The following is a 25,154-nucleotide window of genomic DNA, read 5'->3' as shown; positions in this document are numbered from 1 at the left end:
AAACCTTGAAACACAAGAATAACACACTATAATATTCTATCTCTGCCCAGATGTAAACCTCTTACTTCAATCACATGAGGACACAGGTAGAATGTTTGTCCCTCCATCCTTTAACTCCGACCCGGTTCCTTGAGGCTCGTGTGATAACGGGAGGCCGTTTCCTCGCTCTGTTGGTGGGCACGGCTGTTGATTCTCGGCGGGCTGGCGGAGAACTTCAGAAATGTCGACTTCATTGAAGATGGAAGAGAAATCTTTAATCTCTTCACTTCTGCAGGCAAACGGATGAAGATGCAGACTGCTCGGTGGTCTCCTTCGGATCCGTTAGAGTGTTCGGTTGAACACAGAGTAATCTCAACTCGTCCAGCGAGATGGAGATTGTATGGCCACAGTTTCAAGTTGGACGTTACTTCCTTGTGCCACGAGGTTGCACCTGTGAGCAGCGATGAGCTGCGTCTACACACTGCAAACAAAGTTGCTGGAAGCAAATCCCGGAAGCATTTCAGAGGCATTTCTACTCCTGATGATGTCATGGTTTGAGGTGCGTTCTGTTGTGTGCCTCATCCAATAGGAGTTGAGAGTTCAATCCTTTAGTGAGCAAGGCTTCATGGGATTTGTAGTCTGTTTTGGACTCCCTTATTTGATTTTGGCGTGATTTTTATCAGTATAATTTACGACTTGGAATGTGGGGGCTTGACTTAGGTTTTTACGACTGTGTTAGGCCTGCCTTTGTCTTCTATCTGAATACATGAGGCCCAACATATTTACATAATTAATGCAGAATCTTTATGTATGTCTTTCCAAATAGGGTGATGGTTGATCTCATTGGATAATGTAATTAATGTACTGCTTTTCCTGTTCTTGCAAAGATAAATAATGCTGTGCTGAAAAATAAAGTATGAGAAATCTCTGATGCATACTTAAATGTCTGTGTCAATCATTTCTCCCCTTGAGGATCTGGGTCGAGACAGTGACTGCAGACCTGACTTGATACTCAGGGACCAATCCTGAAAAATTCCTTACAGTTAGACAAGTGGACAAAGCCAAAAAAAAAAAAAAATTTAAAAAAAATTGGAAATTGTCAAGTAAGACCGTCACTGAGCTTTTCGTTCACCCGTGTTCTGACCAGGCTTTCCAGCACACACTGCTGAACTGTGACAGTAGGTGAGTTCACTTCACACATGTATTTTTATTTGAGTCAAAAGTGGGGCTCAACAAGTCGGTGCGATTTGTGATTTTTAATCTGGCGAATGCGAATCATTTGTGAGAGGATGTATAAAAGCGTTTTGTCCCAACAGTCATGCGAACAAGAAAAAGAAGAAAAAAAAAACAGCGAGTTATACACAGAATGACTAAAAAGCAAGTCAAAGGTTTTAATTCTTTCTATTATAACACATAGCATTATTGTTACTTAGTCAGTGTATGCAATCTATTACTTTACCCTACTGTGATTGCCCATTCTCATTTTATTTAACCTTTATTTAGCCAGGTAATTCATTGAGAACCAGTTCTTGTTTACAATGGAGACCTGGCCAAGAGGCAGGCATAATAGAGCAAAAGAAAGAAAGAAAGAAAGAAAACAGAGTCGAGAAAACACAACCACAAAAAAAAAGAACACACATCAGCAAGCACATGTATTGGTAAATACAGCATTCAGTTTTAGCTTAAACACATTGATTTTTGGATTTTTTCCCCTTTTTCTCCCAATTTGGAATGCCCAATTCCCAATGTGCTTCTAAGTCCTTGTGGTCATGTAGTGATTTGCCTCAATCTGGGTGGTGGAGGATGAATCCCAGTTGCCTCTGCATCTGAGATTGTCAATCCACGCATCTTATCACGTGGCTTGTTGAGTGTGTTGCCACGGAGACATAGGGCTTCACGCCATCCACCGCGGCAACCACGCTCAACTCACCACGCGCCCCACCGAGAACTAACCACATTATAGCGACCACAAGGAGGTTACCCCATGTGACTCTACCCTCCCTAGCAACCAAGCCAATTTGGTTGCTTAGGAGACCTGGCTGGAGTCACTCAGCATGCCCTGGATTCGAACTAGCGAACTCCAGGGGTGATAGCCAGTGTCTTTTACCACTGAGCTACCCAAGGCCCCCTTAAACACATTGATTGAAATAAAACTAGTCTCATCTAGCAAGACTACATAAAAGTCTGAGCCACAGACATGGAGAGCAGGGACCACCGGGGCTGGAGTTTAGAAGCACAAATTGAATTTATTCAATTAAATTCACTGATAACCGGTGTTCACAGGCAGCACAGTGGCATACTCACGATCAGCTTTCCTTCGTGTTCTTCCACGCGGTGCAGTTTGCAGGTAAATCTTCTTTCGTTTACACGCCACCAGAGATACTCAGGGCTTTGTCCTGGTCAGCAGGCTCTCATGTGTTATCTGAGTCTGAATACACTGCGGACACCAGCAGTTTTATTAAACGGCGTGGTATTAAAACTAGCATTTTGGTTACTAATAAAAGTACAAGATATATACTTTTCTTATTTTAACTTGTGAAATCAGCATTTCACACTCGTGTTGTCTAAACCTTCCAGCATTCTCTCGCTCATAAACAAAGAGCCCCCCAAACTCCATAAGGTGTCATCAAACTGGATCTAAAGTTGTTTTAAAAATAAACAGGCTACTTACACAGTTTAAGGCTGTTCAAATGAAAGACGTTTTTTATATCAACCCCACAAAAAAAGTAGACTAATAACAAAACAACCGTATATCCGCTCTGAATGAATACTATTGGCTAGAACAAAAGAGCTTTTACCCACCCTGAATGAATACTATTGGCTACAAGAGGAGCCGCTACCCGCTCTGAATGAATACTATTGGCTACAAGAGGAGCCGCTACCTGCCCTGAATAAATACTATTGGTTACAAGAGGAGCCACTACCCACTCTGAATGAATACAATTGGCTAGAACAAAGGAGCCGTTACCCGGTCTGAATGAATACTACTGGCTACAAGAGGAGCCGTTACCCACCCTGAATGAATACTATTGGCTACAAGAGGAGCCGCTACCCGCCCTGAATGAATACTATTGGTTACAAGAGGAGCCGCTACCCACCCTGAATGAATACTATTGGTTACAAGAGGAGCCGTTACCCGCTCTGAATGAATACTATTGGCTACAAGAGGAGCCGCTACCTGCTGTGAATGAATACTATTGGCTAGAACAAAGGAGCCGTTACCTGCTCTGAATGAATACTATTGGCTACAAGAGGAGCCACTACCCGCTCTGAGTGAATAATATTGGCTACAAGAGGAGCCGCTAACCTTCTTGCAGTACTTTGTTCAATACGGGAAAATCCACGTCTACGCTGAAGGTATATCTGGTGGCAATTTCAGTGTGCCACGATAAAATTTACTCTGTGTCCCCTGGGGCACGTTTCTTGGCTGTGCAGTTTCTTAAGGGAGCTCATAGGCTTTGTCCTCCTATGAAGAGTATGGTCTGCAAGTGGGACCGGGATGGTACTATGGGGCCTTATGGGTCCCCCTTTTGAGCCCATGGTGTCAGCGCTTTGTTTCATTGAAGGTGGCATTCTTGATAGCCATTACGTCTGCCAGACAAGTAAGTGAGGTTCATGCACTGTCTATTGATGACACATCCAAACTTTCTACCAAAGGTGGTCTCATCATTCCATATTAACTAGCCAGTGGTTTTGGATACTTTTAGACCTCACCCGCATGAGTCAGATGAGGATCGTAAACAGCACACGCTTTGCCCGGTCCGGGCTTTGCACTGCTACCTGGATAAGACAGAGTCCTGGAAACAGTCCAACCAGCTGTTTGTCTGCTATGAATCCCAATCTAGAGGTCAGGCTCTATCGAAGCAATGTCTAGCACACTGGGTTGCAGATGCCATACGCATTGCATATGAACAGATGGACTCCTCCGTGCCGGGGGGCATTACGGCCCTCTCTACCAGGGGCCAAACGACTTCATGGGCTCTGCTTCATGGTGCCTCTCTGAATGAGCTCTGCAATGCTGCTACATGGACAGGTAGTCAGACATTTGCACGTTTTGCAAACTGAGGGAGGCCCTCTCTGGGCTCTAGGGTGTTGCAGGCGGCATGCCCTTAGGTGTCATGGGGGCTCTGAGGCTATCACCATGAGGCTGTACTGCCAGTAATCTGGAGACACGACAGCTTTGGTACAGCTTCCCATTCGCTAATGGTTGTCATTCAATTGAAAGGGAACGTTAGGTTATTACCATAACCCTGGTTCCTTTAAATAAAGAATGACAACCATTACCCTTTGAGGTCGTGTCCCCAGCTGACCTCCTATTCAAAAGAAGATGCTGATATGCTACTGTGAGGATGCCCCTCTTCAGCCAGAGGTGGGAGGGACTTCCACCTCACAACAGGGCCCCAATAGGGCAGATTTTTTATATATGCTCAGTGATTAGCGGTCAGAGACACACTCTCTATTCAGAGAGGATGTCCTTCTACAGGTCAGACTATTTCAAAGGTTGTTAGGACGGATGGTAATGGTTGTCATTCTGTATTTCAGGGAACCAGGGTTATGGTAATAACATAATGTGTTGTTTCCACACCCCACACATTTCATTTCCTGGAAACGTTGTTGGTTCTGGGAATTCGTAGTCAGCATCCGAGTTGGAATCTGAATAACTGTCATTTTCAGAATCTGTTTCTGAAACCTTAGGAATAGCACAGTCAAGCAAAAACATTGGAAATGATTCACACGAAGCCAACATCTTATTTTATGCAATTTAAATGCAGGTATATATCTTCAGCTTCACAAGTTGAGTAGCCAGGTAGTTTTGTACAGAGGAAAACATAAAAAAATGAACACATTCAGTTCAATCTGTTTCAGTTTGTTGTGTCGAAATAGAAACAGGAGTGTCAGTATGAAAGTGAAAGTGTGCTTTGCCAGTGCGTGAATAACTTTCGGTTATCTTTTAAAGCTATAGTCACAGACTACGTTTCTTTGAGCAAATAAGAATCTGTGATGCTTTAAATAGTTATTGTTATAGATTTTTTAATAGTTATTGTTTATATTTTTTCACCTCAACAGTCTAATTAAGAGTGAAAAAAGCATGATTATTTTATTCAACATGCTGTTTGACCTTTTATGCATGCCCTTATGCAATGTAATTTTCTCATATGACGGTATTGTAATATTATTAGTAGTAATTTCTTAGCAAGAATTATTATTATTTACATACAGTTATTCATTTACTGTATTACTGGAGCAGTAAAGTACCTTCCTCAAGGTACAACAGCAGTGTCCCCCACCTGGGTGGACTGAACCCCAACCCACTGGTCAGGAGTCCAGAGCCCTAACCACAACTCCACACTGCTGCCCTGTGTATTAGCAATAATTTATTGACTGTATATTGTATTATTCTATTGAGTAAATACTTTATCCATGTGTAAATAGGGAGGTATAAAACCTTCAGTGTAATAGACTTATCAATGTACAAATTCGGCTATTTCTTTTAAAGTGATTTATACTTAAACGGTTATAATAATGAATGGATGGGTGGACAAACATATGCTACATTTTATCAGCAAATTACGTTATGTAATATGTTTGCTTAATTAAAAATCTCTGTATTATTTATAATCAATGTATAATCTCTGTATAATCAATGATCTCTGTATTATTTCCCCACAATGTAGGTTTTTTTATTATTATTATTGGCACAAGGACGTTTCTGTTTGTTTTTTTTTCTTGTTTTGTAATTTTCTATTTTGTAAAAAAAAAAAAAAAAGAAGCATTACAAACAAGTATACAGTTAATACATTATTAATACATGAATCATTTCTTTACCCAGCAATATATTTATTTACAGGACCAGTATAGCCATAGTGTTGGCCAATCTGACTGTTAATGCCTCTGACGCATATGCCTTTTTCAGCATGGCATCAATAGTCCTGCACTGCTTGGATGGACAGGTAGGGTCTTTGTGCCCTCTGGTGAAGGTGAAACCTTGTACCAGCACTGTGACCATGTCCCCAATCGTGGGGAACATACCCAAGCCAACTTCTTGGGCTCCTGCAGTGTGTAGCAGGGACTCCGCTGTTCTGGAGCCTGAAGGGGCGGAAGCCGGGTTGCTCCAGGATGAGCACACTAGCTCCACAAAATCCTGGCATAAGGGAAGGGCTTGTTGTGGATTTTCTTTCTTGTCTTGTTGGCCAGGGAACCATGGCAGCAGCTGCACACTGCATAAGAGCCCGGAACTCCTCCCTTTGCGATACATGTGGTAGGGGTGGTAAGGAGTCCCCCGATGTGGCCTATCCAACTGGCATGTCAGGGTCAGGCACATCCGACCTAGATGCCATAATTGACAGCACATCCCAAGCTTGGGCGCCTCTGTGGTAACTTCGTGGGAGGACGCTGACATCTACACGGGGAAGGCGAGCGGTACCTTAGCAGCGACCACCTGCCTGCCCTACCCTCCCCTTGAATGGCGTCACCTTGGGGGTGACCAGTTCGCCTCCTGTGAGAGGTGCCTGCACCTCTGCACCAGTGGTGGAGAGTGAGAGGGGGACCCAGGGTTCCGTGGGCACTCTCTGGAACCAGTAGCGGGAGGGGTTTTCATGGACCTTTGTGAAGGGCCTTGGAGTACCGATCTCAATCTCACCTGGTCATAGGAGAGAGACTCCGCTGGGGAGAGCGCTGCTCTCCTGCGTTTAGTTCTCCTCGAGAACTTCCCACACGGAGAGCAATCGAGGTCACCCGCCAATGCCCTGGCTATATGGTCAGGCCCTAGGCATTTGGCACAGGAGGAATGCTTGTCCTGTCTGGGGAGCTTCGCTGGACACTGGTCACACTGGTGAAAACCAGCTGATGACCCTGTGGAGCGCATTGACATGGCATAGGTGTCAGTGTCGAGCTTCTATCACGCAGGTGGGATTGGTGTCGAGTGTATCGGTGCCACGGGTCGACGATAAGCACAGCTGCGCTAGGAAAGCCCGAGGCTTTGAAGGAGCACGTGGGCCCGAGCTGTAAGGTAGCTGAAGCCGAGTAAATTGGCATAGGGGATGGCACCGCGAGCACGCAGGGTCACCCTACAGTACCACAATAGCTCAACACAGTATTTACTAACAAGCTTGTTAGTGGAACAGAGAATAATGGCCGCTGGCCAATCTCAAAAGAGGTGTTGAAACCAGCTCTACTCAGTAAAAACTGATGCAAGACTAAGGCAAGAGCAATCTCAAAAACACTCAAAAGTGTATTTTAATGTGATACACTGTAATTGTAGGTTTAAATTCAGCCACATTCCAGAACAAAGATGCACGAAGACATCTGTGGTCTGACTCAGTGGAAGTAAGAGAGAAAATGGTGATATGCTACGTCACTCTCACACAAAGTGTGCCAATATTGTAAACAGAGACGTCCTCCCTACACGTGTATTTCAAAATACAGTCTGCTCATTTGTAATATTCCCCAGACTGAAAAACTCCAGCGCGCCCTCCATTGCATGTCTTCAGAGAAGCAAATAGGGAAGTCTTTTTTTTTAGCAGTGGAAGTTATTTGAGTATAGATATACATGGCTTAAAGTTTGCTTGAATTTCTAACGTGTTTATAATGAAATTTCAGTTTTAGTGGTTCACTTCTACCAATCATCGTATCGTACTGTTGCGTGTTCAGGATTTTGCTCCCCGGCTTCCCATATGGTCTAGTGGTTAGGACTCCTGGTTTTCACCCAGGCGACCCGGTTTCCAATCCTGGTATGGGAACGTCTATTGTTTATTGTCTTTTAGTTATAAAAGTGTTGTCACGTGTAATGTATTTTCTTTAGGATAATAAAGCCACATTTACTTGAAATATGAGTATGTTCAAAAATGTACAGACTTAATTTTAAATACATGTCATTCGATTTTTGTATTATTATTATTTGTATTGAGGCAGGGAGTTTGCAGTTGTCTCTAAGCAACAAGGAATCTGGAATAACATTCTCATGATCCCTGTCATATGACTCTGAAGTCATTGTATTGTTTCTTCCTCTTAATTGTAATACTCGTACTGTGATTCCTGAAATGTATTTTGTTTACGACTGTAAGTCGCCCTGGATAAGGGCGTCTGCTAAGAAATAAATAATAATCAAAGGTGTTTCTGATGACGTCCAGTGGATTATATTTTGCATCTTTGGGTACTGTCGTTGTCGTTTATGGCATTTTCTCCAATGATGACAAGTTCATAGCTCAGTTGGTTAGAGTGAAAGAAACTTCCACCCGGCTAGCTCAGTTGGTAGCGCATGAGATTCTTAATCTCAGGGTCGTGAGTTCAACCCTGTGTTGTAGTAGGAATTCGAGATTGATCAGGCACCGGACACCAGGAACGAAGATTTCTTCAAAAAGCTTTGTTACGATGTGCACAAAGGAATCAGCAGAACATTAATCCCACTGGTCAGCTGGCTGACTTAAAGTTACAAGTAAGTGCATTCTATTTTATACGTACATTTACGTCACATTGAATGTTCTATAGGGTTTCATCACAGATCACAAGACAGGTTGTTATTCATTACTGACAGTTCACCTGCAGTTTAGTTTTAACCAACTGAACACAAGACCCTTTCCCCCAGTCATGCTAGATCAGCGGTTCTCAAACTATGAGGCGGAGGAAAGTGTCAATGGAGGCATGAGCTCTGTCCTTTTTTTTGGAGGACAGTTTGGATTATTTAAATAAAATACATTATTACATATTTAAAAATGTATTAAACTTAAAAATAACTCAATTAAAAATAACACAAAAAGATTTTGTTTAACATGCTAATGTTCCTTAGCAACTGTGACATGATTTTTCCGCCGAGAAGTAAACTGTTATCAGCAGCACGCTTAGAGAGAAACAGCTTAAGTGAGAAGTGGACAGTTTTGTGACAAAGGGAGAAAAACGTACAACACAAGCCAAAGTGAGGACAGCCGTGGAAGTTCCAGCAAAACGCAGAAGCCAAAAACATGACGAAGCTTATTTAAAAAAGGGCTTTACGTGGAGCAGGTCCAGCGATGCACCGAGGCCTCAATGTGTTGTATGCGCGAACTACTGGCAAACGATAGTATGCGGCCCTGCAAGCTACGGCGGCATCTTGAAACAAGGCACCCTACCTTTAGTATCTAAACCTGTAGAGTTTCAGAGGAAGCTCAACGGGTTAACAGGACAAAAAAAGTTGTTGAAGTCTACAGCACTGTTAACATGAAGGCTACGGAGGCTTCTTACTTCGTGGCTTTATGCATTACCAAAGTTGGGAAGCTGCACAACATAGGTGAGAAACTACTACTTCCAGCTGCAAAGGATATGTGCTCGGTGATGATAGGAGAGAAAGCAGCATCACAGCTAGACGTGATCCCACTTTCAAACGACACAGTTTCACGTCGTAGATGGCCACTGATGTAAAAGAGCAGCTCTAGAAAGTGTTTGTTAGAGCCCATATTTTTCAATTCAGATAGATGAGTTTACTGATATATCCAATGCTGCACAGCTACTGGAGTGTATTTATTTTGCTACAGCAATAGAATTGAAAGAGGAATTATTGTTTTGGAATTTGCAGTGATGGAGCACAGTCTATGACAGGACGGCATATGAGGCTTGTGACAAGTGTACAAGAAGTGGCCCCCACAGCAACCTGGAATCATTGTATGATCCACAGACAGGCATTGGCTGCTAAGAAGATGCCAGAGGAGTTTAGCAATGTTCTTTCTGTTGCATCGAAAATTTTAAATGGTATAAAGTCACACCCATTTAATTAAAGGATTTTTGCCATTTTATGCAAAGAGATGGGGGAAAACTTCACACAGTTGTTGTTACACGCAGAAGTCCGTTGGCTGTCCAGGGGTAAGGTGCTGACAAGACTATGTGAAATGTCAGAGGAAGTACGTATTTTGTTTGCAGACAATAACTCTCCACTTTTAAAGCATGTCAGTGACACTCGTTGGATATCGTTGTTGTCATATCTCTCTGACCTATTTGAGCGACTGAATTCTCTGAATGTGTCACTTCAGGGACGAGATGCAAATGTTTTCATTGCTAATGATCGGATAGAAGCATTCATTAACAAACTTAAACTGTGGTCTTCATGTATGCAGCAGGGATCTGTTTGTATGTTTTCAACACTGGAGGATGTTGTGGAACAGTGTGCTGATCTGTCAGTTGACAGTATCAAGGACATAATTGTTGAGCCCTTAGGGGGCCTGCAGGAGCAGTTTTGTGAAAACTTTCCTGAAGTGGGAAAAGACAAATGTAACCAGTGGATCAGGAACCCATTCACCTTTAAGCCGAAACCCACAGATGTGCTGTCTTCAAAAGAAGAGGAAAGCCTTATTGACCTGTCAAGTGACAAGGAACTGCAGCAGAGATTTTCACAAATGCCAGTCGCAGACTTTTGGTTATCAGTGGGATCTAAGTTTCTTGAGTTAACAGAGCGGGCCCTGAAATCCCTCATTCCGTTTTCATCCACCTACCTATATGAGTCCAGATTCTCAGCATTAACTGCAATCAAACCCTAGCATTGCTCCCGGATTTCTGTTGAAGATGACTTACATCTCTTCCTTTCTACACTGTAACCCCGAATTCTACTGCTTTGTACAGCAAGAAAACAAACACACCCCTCCCACTGATAAGGTAGGAATGATGGATATTATACCAAATTAGTCTATCAATGTGTGTGTGTTGCCATATTTCTTAAAATGTTTGTGAAGTTTTATTTCAGCTGCTTCCATTTTTATTGATTTTGAACTTAAGATTAATATTTCTGAAACTCATACTGATCTACATTGATCATATCCCCTCTACTTTTTATTCATTATGTTGTAACATACAGTAGGATTTCCAGTTCCCTATCTGTCACTCACTCGACGTTGTGTCAATGCAGTGACACTAGGGGTCACTCTTGGGAGCCCGAGACACCTCTGGTCTTTGATAAAAGGCCAATGAAAATTGGCGAGTGGTATTTGCCTGCCACTGCCCCGGACATACAGGTGTAAAAGGAGCTGGTATGCAACCACTCATTCAGATTTTCTCTTCTGAGCCGAACGGTCATGCTCACTACTACTGTTCATTCACCTCTGCTGGATCTGACGGCGCATTTCAGCAGCTTCTACCCCCTCTGCACTGGTGCACTGCAGAGAATGCCCCTGGGCGCTTCGGCAGAAATAAAAGAGTATATTTCTCTAAAAAAGCGAGATGAGTCCACCGGTTCGTCTCACAGCGAGTTCAACCTCTTATTCGGAGCCCGCGAAAGTGATGAGCTCTCGAGCGCAGCATCGGAGAGCAGGTTCGTCCAGTCGGAAGCCTCAGCTGGGCTCCTCCCTTCGGGGATGATTGCCCAGTCACAGGCTGACGCGGAGATGATGACATGCTTTCCCGGGCAGCCACGAGCGTCGGCTAGAGTGGAACCCTCTGCTCTCCCTGAACCCTCACGGCTCAGTGATTGGTTCCTGGGCTCGCGGCGCCGCTCAAAGCCACGCCCCGCCCCCCGTTCCTTTCTTCCCGGAAGTGCATGAAGAGCTGACAAGGTCTAGAAAGGCACTTTTTACTGCCCGGTCCAGATCTTTTCAGCTTCCCCACCCTCACTACCCTCGATGGTGGGGTGGCCAAGGGCTATTCGGCAATCCCCCGGTAGATAAAGGCACTCATGGTGCACCTATGCCCGCAGAGCGCAGCCACCTGGCGCGGGTGCCAAAAGCCCCCGTCCAAGGCCTGTAGGTTTACGTTGTCTCTGACGGCCAAGGCCTACGGTGCTGCTGGACAAGCCGCCTCCGCCCTGCATGCCATGGCTCTCATGCAAGTCCGCCAAGGCGCTAAAGGAACTGCACGAGTGTAGTTCTGCCCCGGGATTGATGCAGGAACTGCGCTCAGAGACCGACCTCGCTCTCCGAGTGACTCGAGTGGACAATGGCCACACTAGTGGTCCAGGAGCGCCACCTTTGGCTCAACCTGGTCGAGATGGGCGAGGCCGACAAGACACGGTTCCTTGCTGCCCCCATTTCCCAGGCGGGCCTATTCGGTGACACCGTCGTGGACTTTGCCCAGCAGTTCTCGATGGTGGAGCAGTAGACAGATGCTAGCCAGCATATCCTGCCCCGGCGCGGCTCAAGATCCCGCACCCCGTCTACTCATCGCCAAGGGTGTCCCCCTGTGGTGACTGCACCGGCTCAGCCGCAGCCCGTCCCTTCGGCCCCAGCGTGGAGCCCACCACAGGAAGCAGATGCCACCCATCTCGCGGCCGCCCAGAACCCGTGAAAGGCTTCAAAGCGCCCATGAGACGGGCGACCCAGAGACAACGAAACCCACTGCTCTGGAGCTGGTAAGCAGATCTCTCCGTTTTTTTGTTACCTTTTGCATTTAATTGCACTGCATGCCCAAGTGGCTGCAGTACTCAAGAGCTCAGCAAGAGCGGTGTCCTTGTCCCTGGGTCACGAATCCGGTGTGCACGGCCGTCATCACAACCACCGTCCACCACTCTATTTTGCAGGTTTGGTGCTCCAGCAGCGGTCTCCCGTCCCTGAGCGCCCAGCTGTGGCACAAATTCGCCCCCGATGTGACAGTCTCCACAGGTCACGAGGACAGACCTCTTCCTCCCCTGTCCCAGGCTGTTCCGGGGGTGGTTACAAGGAGCCAGGTAAGTGCTTCGATGTCCTTAGACTCAGCACGGCCACGACGTGGTGTGGCACCTTGAGCTCCGCCCCGCCGTGAGGCCCCACCTGCCGGTACGTCCAATGACATTGTCCCTTTGGTCCCCCTTGCGTGGAAATTGGACGCATGGCTTGCGCCTTCCAATCCGTCGCGAGGGATGGTCCGCCCAGGTTCGGCGCTGCTACCTTGCGCGGAGATCGCTACCCTCCTACGGAAGGGATTTTTCAGCCCCTACTTCATCGTACCGAAAAAAGGCAGTGGGTTGCGGCCAATCTTGGACTTGTGAGTTCTGAACTAGGCTTTACACAGACTCCCGTTCAAGATGCTAACGCAAAAACACATTCTGGCGAGCGTCCGGCATCAAGATTGGTTCACGGCGGTAGACCTGAAGGATGCATACTTCCACGTCTCGATCCTTCCTCGACACAGACCCTTCCTGCGGTTTGTGTCCGAGAGTCAGGCATATCAGTACAAAGTCCTCCCTTTCGGCCTATCCCTGTCTCCTTGCATCTTTACGAAGGTCGCAGAGGCTGCCCTTGCCCCGTTAAGAGAGGTGGGCATTCGCATTCTAAACTATCTCGAGACATGTTGTGTGCACAGAGGAACCTGGTGCTCTCACACCTCAGCCAACTAGGCCTTCGGGTCAACTGGGAAAAGAGCAAGCTCCTCCCGGTTCAGAGCATCTCTTTTCTTGGTTTGGAGTTGGACTCTGTCTCCTCGATGGTGCGCCTTACGAACTAGCATGCCCAGTCGGTGCTGGCCTGTTTGAAGGCGTTCAAACAGAAAACAGCGGTTCCACTGAAACTTTTTCAGAGGCTACTGGGGCATATGGCATCCTCGGCGGTGGCCACCCCGCTCGGGTTAATGCATATGAGGCCACTTCAGCACTGGCTCCAGACTCGAGTCCCGAGATGGGCATGGCGCCATGGGACATGTCGCGTGGTCATCACGCCGGTCTGTCACCATCTTTTCAGCCCTTGGACTGACCTCTCGTTTCTACGGGCAGATGTTCCTCTAGAACTGGTCTCCAGGCGCGTCGTGGTCATGACAGACGCCTCCAAAACGGGCTGGGGCACTGTTTGCAATGGGCACGTAGCCACTGGCCTCCGGATGGGTCCGCGACTGCATTGGCACATCAACTGCCTCGAGTTGTTGGCAATTCTGCTCGCCCTGCGGAGGTTTCGGCCGTTGATCCAGGGCAAGCACGTGTTAGTTCAGACAGACAACACGACAATGGTAGCATATGTCAACCACCAAGGCGGTCTGCGCTCTCATTTTATGTCACAACTCGCCCGCCATCTCCGACTCTGGAGTCAGCAGCACTTCAAGTCGCTGCAAGCCACTCACATCCCGGGCAACCTCAACACTTCAGAGGATGCGCTGTCACGACAGGTTACCCTCAGGGGAGAGTGGAGACTCCACCCTCAGGTGGTCCAGCTGATTTGGAGTCAATTCGACAGGCACAGGTGCACCTGTTCGCCTCCCAAGAATCCTCCCCACTGCCCACTCTGGTACGCCCTGACCAAGGCCCCCCTCAGCATAGACGCGCTGGCACACAGCTGGCTCCCTGGCATGCGCAAATATGCGTTTCCCCCAGTGAGCCTGCATGCACAGACCCTGTGCAATGTCAGGGAGGATGGGGAGCACCTTACTGGCCCACCCAGACGTGGTGCTCGGACCTCACGCTCCTCGCGATAGCTCCCCCCTGGCGAATTCCCCTGAGGAAGGACCTTCTTTCTCAGGGACGGGGCACCATCTGGCACCCGTGCCCAGACCTCTGGAATCTCCATGTCTGGCCCCTGGATCACTCAGGCTAGGGCCCCCTCTATGAGGCGCCTGTATGCCTTTTAAGTGGCATCTGTTCGCTAAGTGGTGTTCTTCCTGTCGGGAAGACCCCCAGAGATGCGCAGTCAGATCAGTGCTTTCCTTCCTGCAGGAGAGGTTGGAAGGGAGGCTATCCCCTTCCACCTTGAAGGTGTACGTTGCCGCCATAGCAGCACACCACGTCACAGTCGACGGTAAGTCCTTAGGGAAGCACGACCTGATTATCAGGTTCCTAAGAGGCACCAGGAGGCTGAATCCCTCCAGACCACACCTCGTTCCCTCATTGGACCTCTCTATAGTTCTTCAGGGTCTACAGAGAGCCCCCTTTGAGCCTTTGCAGTCAGCCGAGCTTAAGGCACTCTCCTTGAAGACTGCCCTCCTGACTGTGCTCACTTCCATCAAGAGGGTAGGTGACCTGCAAGCGTTCTCTGTCAGCGAAACGTGCCTGGAGTTCGGTCCAGGTTACTCTCACATGATCCTGAGACCCTGACCAGGCTATGTGCCCAAGGTTCCCACCACCCCTTTAGGGACCAGGTGATGAACCTGCAAGCGCTGCCCCAGGAGGAGGCAGACCCAGCCCTGTTGTTGCTGTGTCCGATGTGCGCTTTACGCATCTATTTGGATCGCACGCAGAGCTTTAGGATCTCTGAGCAGCTCTTTGTCTGCTTTGGTGCACAACGGAAAGGAAGTGCTGTCTCCAAGCAGAGGATCATCCACTGGCTCATTGACGCCATAACAATGGCATATGTCGCCTAGCACATGCCACCCCCGGTAGGGCTACAAGCCCATTCTACCAGGTGTGTAGCGGCTCCCTGGACCTTGGCCAGGGGTGCCTCTCTAACAGACATTTGCAGAGCAGCGGGCTGGGCAACACCCAACACCTGTGCAAGGTTCTACAACCTCCAGGTGGAACTGGTTTCGTCCCAGGTAGTGGCACGCAACACAAGCGGATAAGCCCGGGATAGCTGGCCGGGTGTATCGCTTGCACATAGCACTTTCCACCTCCCTGTGAGCTGAAGACATGCGCCATTAATTCCCAGTAGTGTCACAAACTTTGTTCCCTGGTTGACTTCCTCCGAGCCCTGTGGCAGTCGAGTTTTTGGAGAGACTCGCTGCTGGCCCAGTACACGCGCTAAGAGCCCTGTTCTGGGGTAGGTGCTTCGCATGTGGCAGTTCCCTTTAAGGCTAACCCCGTGCGATTATATATCTTCCGCTAATTCGTTTCCCTGTTGGCAAACTGCGTCTTCCTTGGGCAGAGCCCCTCTGCCCCAGTTTCCATGTTTGTAGTAACTCCTCCCCCATTGGGCAGGATCTACCTTGAAGACTCCCCAAATGGTTTGAAAGACCATGTGATGTATTTTTCCACTTAAATACCCCCCCCCCCCTTTGGGCGAGGTGTGGTCTCCGTGGTGTCTTCCCCTTGGGAGGGACACCCCCCGACTAGACCTGGCTGCCCAGTCGGATAATCCCCCTTCTTTTTTAGGGAGTGGAAAAAAAGAAGGGGAAAAGAGGCCACGACTGGGTCAAGCCTGTCTCTATCTTTTGGGTAGTCGACTTGTCCCCAAAAAGGGCCGTTCGACACTCATAAATATGTTGGGGGAGGTTACGTGTCGACCTGGTGTGCTGGCTATGAGGCACAAAGTAGTCTGCCCACCACACACCGCCAGTTCACATAACACAGTTCCGCCAATTGTGGCGTTTCGTATTGGGACCCCTAGTGTCACTACATCAACACAACGTCGAGTGAGTGACAGATAGGGAATGTCATGGTTACTTGTGTAACCTCCGTTCCCTGATGGAGGTAATGAGACTTTGTGTCCCTCCTGCCACAACGCTGAACTACCCGCTGAAATGGCCGGACCTTATATCGGCTCCTCAGCATAAAACCTGAATGAGTGGTTGCATACCAGCTCCTTTTATACCCGTATGTCCAGGGGAGTGGCATGCAAATACCACTCGCCAATTTTCATTGGCCTTTTATCAAAGACCAGAGGTGTCTCGGGCTCCCAAGAGTGACCCCTAGTGTCACTACATCGACACAACGACTCGTTCCCTCCATCAGGGAACGGAGGTTACACAAGTAACCATGACATTTGGTGTATTGTTTTAGTAAACTGGGGAGGTGTAGTAATTTTATTTATAGCTCAGGGAGGCTCACTATGACAAAGTTTGATAACCCCTGTGCTAGATCGACAAAAAGCATATGCTTGCGGTTGGAACATAGTGTAAGTTCCTCTTTCTTAGGAACTGAATTTGTGTTTCCTCATTTATTGAGTAAAAGTTGGTAAGTGCATGATAAAAATGAAATGGGGCTTGATGCAATACACAACCCTAGTCTGTGCTGAAGAAAATAATACGGTTTTCTACTGGAGCAACCACAGTTTGTCAGGATGTGAGTGGTCTAAGTTGCCAGACTCAAAGACTCTGCTTTTCCAAAGAATTGGGTGTTCTAGTCTCCGAATGGAGGCATGGGTTCAAATCTGACTTCTGACAGTTAAACTTCACTTATTTTAATAGGAATAAATGTGTTCATTTTACTATAAAAGATTGTTTCAATGAAATCAAAAATTGTGCAGTCGATTTGTTCCTACCAAGTGCCCTTTAACTTACCAGGAGCCAGTAAATGCAGAACAATCAAAAAGATGGTTTTGTCACCTTGTGTGCGCAGTCTAACAGCTCGGCCAGCATGAAGCAGTGCTTCATCTTTAATGGACTGGCAGACATTAAAAAGAAAGAAATGCTCTACAGAGTACTAGAATGTATTCCTACAGAATAAGGTGAGAAAAGGATTTGAAATACTTGTTTGAAGCAGACATTCTCTAAAGCAAACAAGCAGCAGTGTGCTAATTCACATAAAGAGATGTATCAGTTGATCCCCAAATCTTGTCACACACTCAAGTTTACCATTTAATTTGCATTTTAAATCGGACCAAAATATCTTTCTCAACACAGATTGCATTATTGTTTATGTAAACAGACTACTTGTTGAATTCACTTAAAAATATTTTGAATCCAAACATGTGTTACAGTATTTAACTTAAGATGGTTTTAATATTGCCGACAACATATAACTTTGCAAAACCTGTACATCGGCCACTGGATCATGGTCTCAGGCTGGGATGTGGACCATTGAGAACAGTAAATGATCTATTTACTGGAAGTAGCTCAAATGTGAAGTGCCCTCATTTAACATGCTATAGCAGGATCGACTCCAACTGCTGTTTACATTTCCTAAAGCATTATGAGGACGAATACAAAGTTTGACACTTTCCTTGTAACTGGGAGAAAAGACAAGTTCTTTTCACATGTAATGCCTTTATTTAAGCTCAGCAGAGTGCAAATAACATGACTAGATTTTGATATTAGCCATGCCCTAATTAAAGTGTTTCTAAATTTTTTTAAGATGATCAGTGATCAATTTGAAATTTGATTATTGATTTAAACAAACAACTGAACGCTTGTAGGCCTACTTTGATGGTTTCTTGTTTTTCTGCATTTCCACCAGTAATGAGATACCCACTCAGAATGTGTACCCTTCTTCCAGTTTCTTGTGTGATAGAAAAGTAAGTTTAGGCATTTCCATTGCCTGCCTCGTCAAGCAAACTCGAGCCACAACACACAGCGCAGCTGCATGGGGACACAGAGGTGGAATTTTAAAAGCGACTCAATTAACAACCTAACACTAGTTTTTGAAGAAATTCAAAACATACCTTTAGTCAAAACATTTGCTATTTATTTCATTCATATATTTTTTGAATTTGCAAATGGCTACACTGCCGATAAAATAACTCAATAGGACACTTGAACACTAGTATCAACCAACAAAATAACCGATGAGAACAGAAGGATCCCTTGCAGGGGATTTAGCTCAAATGGTAGAGCACTCCCATAGCATGTGAGACATAGCGGGGTCAATGCCTGCATTCTCTAAACAGTCTTAATGTACAGACGTATTAATTACCAATGCTTTATGGAGAGATATTCAAAGTGTGCCAAAGTTTTGTAAACAGAGATGCCCTCCCTACACGTGTATTTCAAAGTAGAGTCTGCTAATTTGTAATATTCCCCAGACTCCATTGCATGTCTTCAGAGAAGCAAAAAGGCAGGTGTTTTTTTTTTTTAGCAATGGAAGTTGTTATTTGAGAATAAATATACATGGCTTGAAGGTTGCTTGCATTTCTAGTGTTTGTAATAAAACATTTTAGTTCACTTTTACCAATCATTGTACTGTATACTACCTACTGTTGCATGTTCAGGACTTAGTTGCACTGATTGCCATATGGTCTAGCTGTTAGGATTCCTGTTTTTCCTGGGAACATCTATTGTTTATTGTCTTTTAGTTGCAAAAGTGTTGTCACGTGTAATGTGTTTTCTTTATGATAATAAATCCACATTTCTTGAAATATGAGTATGTTAAAAAATGTACAGACTTCATTTTAAATACGTGTCATTCGATTTTTGTATTATTATTATTTGTTTTGAGGCAGGGAGTTTGCAGTTGTTTCTAAACGACAAGGAATCTGAAATAACATTCTTAGGGTCTGTGTCATATGACTTTGTGTCATCAAAGGTGTTTCTGGCGACGTGCAGTGAATTATATTTTGAATCTTTGGGTACTGTCGTTGACGCTTGCAGAAGTTTCCTCCAATAATATGACTAGTTCATAGCTCAGTTTGTTAGACTCTTAATCTCAGGGTAGTGAGTTCGAGCCCCACATTGGGCATCCTTTTTAAATTCAAATTGTGGATGTTTCTTAGAGGCAACGGAGCAATGCATGAGTCTGTTCACATTTTGTGTAGTTTTGCAACAAAATTACTTATTTGTCTTTGTCTGATAGGAACTGCTATTGTAAAATGTGTAGATCGTTTATAGAAATAATGATACGTATTACATATTGAAATAAATAATCGTACTTTTTTGGGTGATCTTCAGTCCTTTCCTTTTTTTTTTTACAGTTGTCATTACATCATTTATTGAGCAAAAGTTGGTTAGTGCATGATAAAAATGAACCGGGGCTTGATGCAATACACAGCCCTAGTCTATGCTGAAACAAATAATATGGTTTTCTACTGGAGTAAACACAGCTTGTCAGGATTGCTGAGTGGTCTAAGGTGCCAGACTCAAGGACTCTGTCTTTCCAAATAATTGGGTGTTTTGGTCTCCGAATGGAGATGAGGGTTCAAATCCCACTTCTGACCTTTTGACTTTACTTATTGTCAGGACCATTTCTAGCTTTTTGGGGGCCCTAAGCAGGATTTGATTTGCCCTCCCCCCTCCTCACTGTAGCCCACTCCACTTGGCACAACTTCAAATGGCATTTATAATTAAAGTTCAGGAGGAGGGGCATGCACCAATCTCCACATCTCCAAATTGAATCATTCAATTTCCACGTCAGCAATTAATACCCGAAAACAATTAAAATACCTTCTCCACTTAACCCACGTATGCGTTCTGATTCATTATAACCCACCACCTTCCCCATCTCCACCTTTTAATATTAGATTACTCTCCTATGGGGGTTCTGCCTCGTCCACGGCCAGGCGTGAGTCCTCAAACCAAGTTAGGTTTGATGCCAAATTAATGTACATTCGTAAGTCATGTACTGCTATTACTAGCACAGCTATCACATACCCCGCATTTCTTCAATAAATAGTTCAACTAAATATATTGTGTAATTGGTGATTTGTCCCGAACTACTGTACGTAGTCTTAAGCCTACTGTCTTGTAAACATTTGTATGAGCACACATCTGTACGAGTAAACATACAATGTACAAATAAACATTTAGATTTTTACCGAGGCAAAAAATAAATAAAAGTTGAACAAACCTCTTGCAGATTCTGTTCATGTTACAAAGGTAAACGTTATCATCTTATAAAGCCTGGCGACTGTTCATGCAAACTGCAAAGCAATATTAAGTCCCTTGGATGATGTTAATGTTAAAATTTGATGACCCAAAATTATTTCAAAACCACATCAACCTAAAACGACCATATTCACACAGTCAGAAATATGTGATTTTAAAAGGACGAGAATATAACATCAATATCAATAAGTAGATGGGTTCATAACTGTTACTGACTTGCATTTGATTCACTGCTACTTAAGTTGCTTTACACTGCTGGGACTGGTGCTGACACTGACTCATGCATTGATCGAGTTTAGCACACAGTTTCTCACTCAAATCTTTTGTAAATATAACTTGACGATAGGAAACAGTACAGTACTTCAGATGGGGGAAACTGGTCACGGAGGTCCTGGTCGTTATAGATGCAAATACACAGCCACTATGCTATAATAAAATGCTATGCTATGGCAGGCACGGTGATACTTGGACGAGCTGAGTGTCCAGTTAAAGTGACGAGAAAATTAAAAAAAATTAAACCATATGGCCAGCTGTCCCGGTTTAGCTACACATTTAATGTCATCATAAAAACAGGTACTTGGATTTTTGCTGTGCTGGCGTCAAAACATTCCACATGAAACCATTTTTTTTTATCAAAACATTTTTCAGCTAAACATCACACTGCGCAGGGGAAAAACAACAGTATAAATGATTCACTTAACATTGATTCTTACCAAGAGTTGGCTTCTTCATAAAGAAATGTATAATTTTTTTTTCTTTTTTTTTCTCTGTTTCATGTTAGTGCTGCACTGTAAACCAGAGTACAGAATAACTTGGGAAACGGACTAATGAGAAACGTCTTTGTGGTGTGAATTTGACAAACACCAGTGTCTGTACAGCTCGAAATCACAGCAATGTGAATACATTTTTTATATATATTCTTTGATTTTTATATATGTTATATGTTTTTTGATATTTTTTATATGTTCTTTGATATATGGTATATGATTTTTGATATATGGTATATGTTTTTTTGATATTTGGTATATGTTTTTTGATAAATGGTATATGTTTTTGATATATTTTCTCAGTTTATTTATGTGTTATATGTTTTTTTTATGTATGTTATGGTTTTTGATATATGTTTTTGTGTCCCAAAAGTGCCCCAGCCTGTTTTGGAGGCATCCGTCATGACCACAATGTGCCTGGAGACCAGTTCTAGGGGAACACCTGCCCGTAGAAACGAGAGGTCGGTCCAAGGGCTGAAAAGATGGTGACAGACCAGCGTGATGACCACGTGATGTGTCCCGTGGCGCCATGCCCATCTCGGGACTCGAGTCTGAAGCCAGTGCTGAAGTGGTCTCATATGCATCAACCCGAGTGGGGTGGCCACCGCTGAGGATGCCATATGCCCCAGGAGCCTCTGAAAAAGTTTCAGTGGAACCGCTGTTTTCTGTTTGAATGCCTTCAAATGGCCAACACTGACTAGGCGCACTCGTTCGTGAGGCATGCTGTCAAAGAGACTGAGTCAACTCCAAACCGAGAAAAGAGATGCTCTGAACCGGGATGAGCTTGCTCTTTTCCCAGTTGACCCGAAGCCCTAGTCGGCTGAGGTGTGAGAGCACCAAGTCCCTGTGTGCGCACAACATGTCCTGAGAGTGAGCTAAGATTAGCCAGTCGTCAAGATATTTGAGAATGCGAATGCCCACCTCCCTTAACGGGGCAAGGGCTGCCTCTGCGATCTTCGTGAAGATGCAAGGAGACAGGGACAGGCCGAAAAGGAGGACCTTGTACTGATACACCTTACCCTCTGTAAGGAAGGGTCTGTGTCGAGGAAGAATCGAGACATGGAAGTACACGTCCTTCAGGTCTACCGCCGTGAACCAATCTTGATGCCGTATGCTCGCCAGAATGCATTTTTGCATCAGCATCTTGAACAGAAGTCTGTGTAAAGCCTGGTTCAGTACTCGCAGGTCCAAGATTGTCTGCAACCCACCGCATTTTTTTCGGTACGATGAAGTAGGGGCTGTAAAACCCCTTCTTCATCTCGGCCGGAGGGACAGGTTCTATCGTGCCCTTCCGTAGGAGGTAGCGATCTCCGCACGCAAGGTAGCAGCATTTTCGTCTTTCAACAAGGTGAAGTGGATACCGCTGAACCTGGGCGGATGCCTGGTGAACTGAATCACGTAGCCGAGTCGGACGGTCCGGACCAGCCATTGCGACGGATTGGAAAGCACAAGTCATGTGTCCAAGTTCTGTGCAAGGGGGACCAAAGGGACAACGTCGTCGGACGTACTGGCAGGTGAGTCTAGGGACATCGAAGCACTTACCTGGCTCCTTGTGACCACCCCCAGAACAGCCTGGGATGGGGGAGGAAGAGGCCTGTCCTCGTGACCCGTGGAGACTGTCACATCGGGGGCGGATTTGTGCCACAGCTGGGCGCTCAGGGGCGGGAGCCCACCGCTGGAGCACCAAACCTGCCAAATAGAGAGGTGGATGGTGGTCGTGATGATGGCTGTGCACACCGGATACGTGACCCAGGTGTAGGGCGTAAGGAGAGACATTGAACTCAGTTTCCCAAGGTCCTTCACAAATTCACAACTGGATGCGAAGTCCCGCCCACGGACCCAGGCTTAAACGCCATTGGTCGAGTGGCCTACGACCGATGACGTCATCTCGTCAACAAAACCCGCGGACAGATGAATTTCGCTCTCTCTGTGCTAAGCTCTGCCTGGCTCTAAAGGGACATCTGTACTGTGCACGTACTGAAGGAGTTTTCCCTCCGTTTGGACTGAGAACAAAGAGACCACGTTTTTCTAACCTCGCCATTTGGCCACGGTAGAGTAAGATTAACTTAGCTTTGTTCAAGTCTTATAGTATACTTATATCAACCGGTTCAGTTTCACTGTAAAGCAACAGTGAATTTATTTTGAAAAACGGAAAGGCGACCAGTTTCCCTTCTCCCTCTTTTTCATTCAACGTTGACTATCTGCATTCTTCCCCACCGCTGGATCCGAAGAATAAAGCAGAGACGCGTCTTTCCGCTGACGAGCGTAAGACAAGGAACCATCCAGACCGTTTCTCCTGACCGCTCAATGCAACAGGAATTCCAACGGACAAACCTACTGAAATCACACAGGATTTCCCAAGTAAGGCTTGATATCTGGGCAGATTTAGTTTAGAAACTGTGATTTTTCTTGTGAATCTAAATCGTATTTTTGATTCTAAATGCTGATGTTTTGAATATATATATATATTTGTATGTTAAACTCTGCTCGCTGTTTCAAGTGGGGATATTTGTTTTAGTTTCTTTTGGGGTTACGTTTGTTTTGTTGAGTGATTTGAACTAGTAATTCAGTCCCGCTGTTACGAGCGGTTACCCTTAACTAAACTGCATGCATTTTTCCTCGCTCCCGCTCGCTCTCACTCTCTCTCTCTCTCTCTCTCTCTCATTGATATTCATTGAGTGAGCGGCGCCTCAGTTCATGTTCGACTCAGGCTGGTGAACCAAATTCTCCCGCCTGTTTCGTCAGTTCCTTTGTGTGTCTGCTCATTTCCATTCGCACATGGGATCAGCTCCATTTTGGACTTAACCCTCCATTCTGAACCTGATCCTCCATTTTTTGATTCCTTTGTTACCACACCTGGACACACACACACACACACACACACACTATCATATAGCTCCACTGTTATCTTAGGATATCATTGATTTTATTTTTGGATTATATTCAGATAGTATTGGCTGTGTTCACTGGCTGGCTGCCAAATTCTCCCGCCTGTTCCGTCAGTCCCTTAGTGTGTCCGCTCATTTCCACCCGCACGTGGTATTAGCTCCATTTTGGATTTAACCCTCCATTTTGAACCTGATCCTCCATTTTGATTCCTTTGTTACCACACCGGGACACACACACACACACACACACTAGCATATAGCTCCACTGTTAGCTTAGGATATCATTGATTTTAACTGGATTATATTCGGATAGCATTGGCTGTGTTCACTACTGCTTGTTTATAATAAATCTTGTTATATTATAAGTACTCCTGTTTGTTTTTGTTTGAATGTTGTGTTGAAGCCAACCTCTGCCACGTGAAGAACTCCCAAGTTACCTCAGAGTACTATTATGTTGTTGGTATTAGAAACTAACTGTAACTAGATTACTGTTGGATTTGTGTATCAAAATAATTGAACTAGGTTTCCCCTTTGATTATTTTGATTAACAATTAAGATACTCAACCTACAGGGTAGATTTTATTCTATGAGACTCAGTCAGTAACTTGCTATCATTTTTCTCTTTTCAAAGAGTGGTGCCCCGAGAATAGAGTTTAATGAATTAAATTCTATTTAATTACCATTTAGCTATTTGACTACCTTCGTGCAGTTCCTTTATCGCCATGGTGGACTTGCAGGAGAGCCATGGCGTGCAGGGAGGAGGCGGACTGTCCAGTGGCACCGTAGGCCTTGGCCATCAGAGACGATGTAAACCTACAGGCCTTGGACGGGGGCTTTGGGCACCCACGCCAGGTGGCGGCGCTCTGCGGGCATAGGTTCACCGTGAGCGCCTTTATCCACCGGGGATTGCCGAATAGCCCTTTGCTGCCCCACCAACGAGGGTAGTGAGGGCGGGGAAGCTGAAATGATCGGGACCGGGCAGTAAAACTGTACCTCCCATGACCTTGTCAGCTCTTCGTGCACTTCCGGGAAGAAAGGAACGGGGACGGGGCGTGGCTTTGAGTGGCGCCGCGAGCCCAGGAACCAATCATCAAGCCACGAGGGTTCAGGGAAGAGCGGAGGGTTCCACTCTAGCCGATGCTCGCGGCTGCCCGGGAAAGCATGTCGTCATCGCCGCACCAGCCTGTGACTGGGCAATCAT

At 45.5% G+C, this 25,154-nt stretch overlaps 2 protein-coding genes across 9 annotated transcripts in view; one reads left to right on the top strand and one right to left on the bottom strand.

Moving 5' to 3' along the window:
• Window positions 1-25,154, bottom strand: part of LOC127439454 (uncharacterized) — a 61,812-nt gene that overhangs the window by 16,113 nt on the left and 20,545 nt on the right. Inside the window, exons 2-3 of one of the 4 annotated variants that reach the window (XM_051695664.1) lie at window positions 2,284-2,416; window positions 918-1,004 (exon numbers count right to left, since the gene is read on the bottom strand). The exons of 1 other annotated variant lie outside the window; for it this stretch is intronic. The gene's annotated coding sequence lies outside the window, so the exon portion shown is untranslated. Of the gene's footprint in view, window positions 1-917; window positions 1,005-2,283; window positions 2,417-17,903; window positions 18,061-25,154 lie in introns of all 4 variants that reach the window. 2 more of the 4 variants (XM_051695665.1, XM_051695661.1) reach the window with 2 other exon arrangements.
• The window catches only part of LOC127439453 (zinc finger protein 883-like), an 80,817-nt gene continuing 58,074 nt past the window's right edge, over window positions 2,412-25,154 (top strand). Inside the window, exons 1-3 of one of the 5 annotated variants that reach the window (XM_051695658.1) lie at window positions 2,412-8,413; window positions 21,080-21,193; window positions 21,439-23,426. In XM_051695658.1, the coding sequence (XP_051551618.1) occupies window positions 23,373-23,426 (54 nt within the window). In that variant the 5' untranslated portion in view covers window positions 2,412-8,413; window positions 21,080-21,193; window positions 21,439-23,372. Of the gene's footprint in view, window positions 8,414-9,526; window positions 10,597-10,998; window positions 12,401-21,079; window positions 23,427-25,154 lie in introns of those variants that run through there. The other 4 variants (XR_007896945.1, XR_007896942.1, XR_007896941.1 and 1 more) reach the window with 4 other exon arrangements.

This window comes from Myxocyprinus asiaticus, unplaced genomic scaffold (genome assembly GCF_019703515.2).
Source record: "Myxocyprinus asiaticus isolate MX2 ecotype Aquarium Trade unplaced genomic scaffold, UBuf_Myxa_2 HiC_scaffold_52, whole genome shotgun sequence".
NCBI lineage: Eukaryota > Metazoa > Chordata > Actinopteri > Cypriniformes > Catostomidae > Myxocyprinus > Myxocyprinus asiaticus.
Note: the sequence above shows the minus strand (reverse complement) of the source record. Positions and strands in the feature narration are given on the sequence as shown.